We start from the raw sequence: 6,595 nt of genomic DNA on the forward strand, positions 1-6,595 counted from the left end.
CAGACTGGCTTTGCTCTACTTTCCCATGTGCCTGCGGGGCCGGCACTTCGAACATGGATGGTTGGATGGCTAGATAGACAGGTAAGTAAATAGATATATTGGTAGATAGATATAGGTAAGTAGGTAGGTAGGTAGGCAGGTAGGCAGGCAGACCTTTTGGATGAATGTATGGGTAGGTAGTAGGTAGATAGGTAGGCAGGAAGGCAAGCAGGCAGGAAGACAGACAGACCTTTTGGATGGATAGGTAGGTAGATAGGTAGATATATTGGTAGGTAGGTAGGTAGGCAGACAGGCAGACCTTTTGGATGAATGTATGGATGGATAGGTAGGTAGGCAGGCAGGCAGACAGACAGACCTTTTGGATGAATGTATGGATAGATAGGTAGGTAGGTAGATATATTGGTAGAAAGGTATGTAGGTAGGCAGACAGAAAGACAGGCATGGTGGTAGGTAGGTAGGCAGGCAGGCAGACCTTTTGGATGGATGGACAGACAGACGGACAATGCGACAGTGGTGGCACTTTGGGAAAGTGGTGGGGGCGGCTTTTCCCAACATGCTGCCACATTCGAGGCGCTGGCTCGTGCGGTACATCAATGGGCCTACAGGGCCGGCGTCTCGAACGGCCCTCTTCCGCCTTTTAGCACCCCTCTGCCAGCCCCCTTGGGGATGCTAAGAGGCAGCAGGGGGGCGTTCAAGGTGCCAGCTCCAGAGCAGTGCAACTGTCAATGGGTGAGCCTGCAGGGCAGGCAGCTTGAACACCCCCTGCTGCCTCTTAGCACCCCCGCCAGCCCCCTTGCCTCTTAGCGGCCCCCCAAGGCATCCCACCACCACCCCAATGGCAGTACTGCCCACTTTGGGAACCACTGGCTTAAATGATCTTGAAATGGAGATGAGCACTGCTCCTATAGCCTGCAATGCAGTAACATCTGCAGGGACTTTTACCTTTAAAAAAAACCTTCCATAGGGAAATAGTATACATAAATGAATTGAGTTTCATCAGTCTGCTTGATTTCATTTGAAGTGAATTTTTTTTTCAGCAAAAGAGAATCAGAGCCAGAACCATTTTTCATTTTTTTAATAAATATGCATCTCACAAGTAAGAAAACTATTCACAAAATTTACAAAGTATACATGATATACATATTACAAAGTATAGGGCTTGCAATAGACAGCCTGCATGTCAAGGATATCAAACTGGATTTCTTCAAGGGCCGGATCCCCCTGCAACCCATTCTCAGCCTGGACGGCGTCCTGCAACACTTTGCCAGCCAAAACTCTTTTGCTATTTCCAAGCAAGCCACATGGGCCAGAATTAAGCACCCCGCGGGCCTTGAGTTTGACACCCCTGTTGTACATCATTCCTATCCTTTTACTAAACGATCAACCAATCAATCTGAGGATTGCCAAAATTCTTCTATTCATAACGAAGAGTTCCTACTCTCAGTCCTTGGAACAGGTTATCAGTCAAGCAGAAATATATGGAATGTCTTCCAAAAAGTCACAAGAGATGATGGATCTAGCCAGTCCCATTGTAGAGTGTAGAGTGAACACAGAGGTAGTTCACTGCAGTTCTCAATTCTTCTGAGACCATGCTGATATCTACTACACCAATGTCACACAAGGATATCTGAACTCGACCACTTTTGGCATCTTGCTGTTTTCACCATGACTACTATAGTTCTGTAACTGTTCATACGGTTGTACTTGCAGTCTTTTAACAATCCTCCTCCTCCTCTAACAAGACACGTGCCGCCCGCCAATAATGCAGTCGTCATAGAGAAGCTAGACAAGGGAAATTTTTAAAAAAATCAGTTTACGGATTCCTTTAAAGATGGGTTTAAAATGCTTCTTCCGCAATGCACAAAACAATGTACCATTAACTTTCACTGAATGCACACAAGAAAGTTAGCATCATATTTTGCATCAATGTAATTTCCTGAAATCTAAGGATAACAGTGATTAAAAAGCTCTGATCTCAGCTTTTGAAGGTCTTGGTAGTCCTCAACTTACAACAGTAATTGAGCCTGGAATTAACAGTTGTTAAGTTGATCATGAAACAAGCAATCATGTGTCTGCGCCTGATTTTATTACCTGTTTTGCAGCAATTGGTAAGCAAACCCACTGTCTGCAATGGGTAGTTTGCTGGAAATTGAAGCAAAACACAGGAAAAAATATAAATCATGGTCACATGATGCTGCGAATGGCCTTAAATTTGGACAGATTGCCAAGTGCCCAATATGTGATCATAGGACCGTGTGTGTGAGTGCATGCATGCATGCATGCATCATAATCTGTGTCATCAGTACCTTCTGCGGGGTCACTAGCAATACAATATTGCGTGCAAAATATTTTTGTCAATATCTCATTTATGTGCATTTTAAAAAGAAATTTAATATAGCAATTTACTTGATGCAAGTGCACTGAATCAGAAAATTTTCTACATTTTTCTGTATCCAAAGGTTACTTTACAGATTGTAAATTAATTGCCTAGTAAAGTGATTTAAGGAACTGAAGGCAATTCTAATCTATTAATGGACAATGCATTTTCATACTTCTTGCCTCATAGAAAAATATGAAAATTATAGGGGAATTTAGCTGTACAGAAAGAACACCAACTTACTTCATCTTCCTTATATTCCAATTCTGATTCACAGCTTTCTTCATCGTCACTTTCTGGTAGCATCTGCAAATCCAGTGTGGTAAATTGTCTCAACTGTTCCTGTATGAAGGAGTTATTTCTTCCCCATGTGAGCTGGTAGGGAGAATAGCCCTGGTAGGTTACTTTATTCACATCTGCTCCATGCTTCAACAGAAGGGAGACCAATCCTTCGTTCTGCAAATCTACAGCCAAATGCAAAGCAGTTCTACCATTGCATGGCTCCTGTTTAGTGAAAAACAAAAGGGAACATATAGTTAGCAATGGAAAAGGCATCAGAGTTACTTTCCAAATAATGGGACGGTCTGCTTAGTTTCCCCCCCGACAGAAACCTACCTGAGCATTGACATCTGCTCCCAAGGACAGAAGACGTTCTACGATGGCCAGGTATCCTTGAATAGAAGCCAGGTGGAGACACGTGTGACCTGTTAAGTACAGGTGAGAGAAAAATATTATTTTCTGTGATGAAGAATTGCTCCAAGGTATTAGCTGTGATTTTGAAAATCATACATATTATAATCTATTCAGTATTTAGCATAGGTTGTCTGAATGAAGTAGTTTGATACGGGCTTAATTATAAATTATTCTTTGAATGCTATTATTCCAAGAGAGAAAACTTCATTTGTGCCTCTAATGCTTTACATGAACCTGTCCCAAAGGGAAATTCTCAGCATTTTTAACTGGCACAGACTGTGATCTCAACAACCTGAAGGGGACTCATTTTGCCAGAGGCAAGAGGAACTATGCAATTCTTACTTTACAGATACTTGTTACAATAACTTTCAAAGAGAACGCAAGCCAACACTGCAAATCAAAAGGCAACAGTATGATGCCGCAGTGAACCATCCAGCCAATGTTTGCACTTACCGCTGTAGTTCGCTGACTGTAGGAGAGAATGGAGCTGGGGCTTCTGGCAATACTGTATAAGAACATTAACTCCTCTGAGGGACCCTTGTTCACAAGCAATGTGCAACGGTGTGTTTCCTCGGAAATCTCTGATTTCTGCATCACAGCCTGCTTTCAGAAGAGACTCCGCAATTTCAGGCTGATCTGTGATTGCCGCCAAATGGAGTGGAGTCTACAAAAGGATAAGTGACAAAATAAGGCAATCTGTTAGAAAAACAACACAATCTTTGCTATGCATGTTGCCATACAATCCTTTATTTATTTCCGTTAATGAATCCTACTCCCACTCTGTGTGTGTGTGTGCACGTGTGTGTCTGTTGATCCTGAACATGCATGTGTATATGGATTCAGGATCAGCAGTTTTAAAGAAGTCTTTTTAAAAATTGCAACTTTATTTTATTCACTAGATTTACAGACTGTCTTTTCTCCAGGAAGTGAAGGCAGCCTGCATGTTACTCTTGCACTTTTTGTCAGAAAATTTTGTAGAATGGGTGAAATTGGGGAAACAGTGATTGGCTAAAGTTTTCCAGTGAACTTGCATGACTGAGAAAAGGAACCTAAAATATTTCTCAATGTTTTTTTTGGGTCATGGAATGAATTCTCTAGTATTTTGAGAATTGGCTGGGATCATACTAAGTCACATCTGATGAACCCAACTGGTGTCCTACTTCCTTGCTTTTGAAAGCCTTTCTTTCCAAATGTTTGTGAAAATATGACATTTGTGGTGCAAGAAAAGCTGGAGCCCTCAGGCCAATAATCATTTTTGCCACCAACCATCGAAAGCTACTTCTAAGTCAGGCTAGTAAAATCCAAGGACCCTTAAATATTCTTAAATAAATTATTCTCGGCAATGGGCAAACAAGTTTAAGAAAATATATTTGCTCTTTGACACTCAATAAGATAAGATGTAATTTTGTATTTATACTATTTTGCACGATTTTCTGTTAATGTGCCTTTCTTTCATCTATTGTTTTAAAAGTGTATTTGAAACTGTCTCCATGTTGCCTAGAAGCCAGGGGTCTCCAACCATGGCAACTGTAAGCCTGGGGAATTCTGGGAGTTGAAGTCCTCTAGGCTTAAAGTTGCCATGGTTGGAGACCCCTGGCTTACAGCACCATGTCTGACCCCTCCCAGGTCAAGCAAAAATTAAAAATGCAAAGAAGAAAGTACCTGGTTGAGATTGTTCTGGAAATTCAAGAAAGCCCCATCCCGTCCTGCTTGGTGAACGATTTCCAAACTTAAGGATTTTTCTTCATGAATAATAGCCAGATGGAGAAATCTGCAATAGGAAAACAGTGGGAAAAACCCAACGATGAGCCAAAAAAAAAATATTCCAGAATAAGTTAGTTCTCTTCATCACGTGGGCTACGTGCCTGCTGGAGTCATAGGGGAAAGAAGGCGATTTCGAAAGCCTGGGGTTTTCAGGGCCGCGCGTTGCTGCAGCCTGGTATTTTCCGTGGAGGAGCTGAATGTTCCGGGCAAGGCGCCAGGGACTTTCCAGCGCACTTCAACCCAGCACCCCGCCCGGCGCCTTGCGAAGGCTCCTCCCTCTCACCGCCAGTACACCAAGTTCCACAACCTGGCCACCTGCCAAGTACAAGCATGCGACGTGGGAGGGGAAAACCCAGTTTTGCAAAAAACCCCGGGATTTTTTTTTTTTTTCCTTTTAGGTAACTAACCAAAAAAAAAAAAAAAGGAGGGGGCATCAAAGGAACCATTCTTCCCAACGCCCCTCCGCTTCCTTCGTTTCGAAGGATCAACGCGGAAATTCAACTCCCTTCCCCCCAATCCCGATGCAATGACAGGAAACCCCAAAAGGTGATTCGGACTACAACGGCTCGGATGTCAACCTAGGTTTGAAATTATTATTATTTTTTTAAATTAAAGGCGCCGGCGCTCAGATACTCGGCTGCCTGCCTTCCGAACCCACCAACCAAACAATTACACCCACATCCGTTTACTTTCCACGGGGTATACATATATTCTCAAGGGATCCCATTTCATCTACGATTGCCCATCAGCCGCCCGTGGCTTACAAAGTCCCCTCGCCCAGCCTTTTCTTTGACGATTTCCCGCCCCCACCCCCACCCCGCTACGTTTCTAAAATGGACTTTGAAATCTGAAGTGGCGGCGGCGAGGAAGATCAAAGAACCACTTTAACTTGAGCCGAATCTCGTCCACCGCCACTCAGAAGTACCCCTTTACGCCGCTTTCCACTTCGCTTTCTCCCCTCACCCAAGGCAGGCTTAGATTTGCGGCCGTCAAGTGTGAACCACCCACGGGATGCACTTTTTGCACTATGCACGGAATCTAACAGCAACGCGAACCGAGAAAAGAGGGCTCTCGCTTTCCACCGACCCCATATCCCCTGCCCGGCCCGCATTTGCAACCCGCACCCCAAGACTTACGTGTCTCCATCTTCAGTCACTTGCTGCTTCCACGCCTGGGCTAAGGCCCCCGGGTCGGCTTCCACAGGCTGGAGTCGAATATCTTCCAATTCCCGGACGAGGTTTTCGTAGTCGTCGTCTTTCATGGAGCCTAAGCCGCTGTCGTGTCTGTCGTCCTGGATCAGGCTGAGCTGCCTGTCCTTCTTTAACACTTCCCGGGGGTGCACGTCCATCGTAAAATCCATCGGGTAATCCAAAGTACTGGGACTCAGCATGACCTTGGCCGAGTGCGCGCAAAAGGCTTTCAGTCCGGCGCTCGCGCTCTCCGCTTCGACTAGTAGTAGTTGCAAACTTCTCTCGGGAGATTCTGGCGGGCGGAGGCAGCGCTTGCCTATAGAGCTTCGGCAAAGGGGATTTTTTCTGCGGGGCGGAGCTTGGGCGGCTGGGAATTTCCCAGCCAAGTGGAAGGCGAGGCTTCAAACTAGTCTGGACCTGCTTGAAAAGGCTGCTGTGGCGGAGCAAAGGGTGTCCTGGCTGAGGAATTCCCTCCCTCGGTCATTCTCTGGAATTTTTTCCCTCCTTTTTTACTACAGAAGGGAAAGTTCTTTTGATTGTACAACTCGACGTGATTGAGGCCTTCCTCCGT

At 44.7% G+C, this 6,595-nt stretch overlaps 1 protein-coding gene across 1 annotated transcript; it reads right to left on the reverse strand.

The window, feature by feature from the left end:
* Positions 1-1,060: 1,060 nt before the first annotated feature.
* On the reverse strand, positions 1,061-6,353 carry NFKBIA (NFKB inhibitor alpha). The gene is made up of 6 exons (XM_026664491.2): positions 5,971-6,353; positions 4,733-4,841; positions 3,524-3,734; positions 2,993-3,081; positions 2,621-2,881; positions 1,061-1,782 (listed from the first exon to the last, which is right to left on the reverse strand). The coding sequence occupies exons 1-6, from the start codon at positions 6,222-6,224 to the stop codon at positions 1,735-1,737; spliced, it is 972 nt and encodes a 323-aa protein (XP_026520276.2). The 5' UTR covers positions 6,225-6,353; the 3' UTR covers positions 1,061-1,734.
* Positions 6,354-6,595: the final 242 nt, after the last annotated feature.

The sequence above is a fragment of the Notechis scutatus genome, chromosome 1 (assembly GCF_049901735.1).
Source record: "Notechis scutatus isolate UNSWTSFEM ecotype Mainland chromosome 1, rNotScu1.2, whole genome shotgun sequence".
NCBI lineage: Eukaryota > Metazoa > Chordata > Lepidosauria > Squamata > Elapidae > Notechis > Notechis scutatus.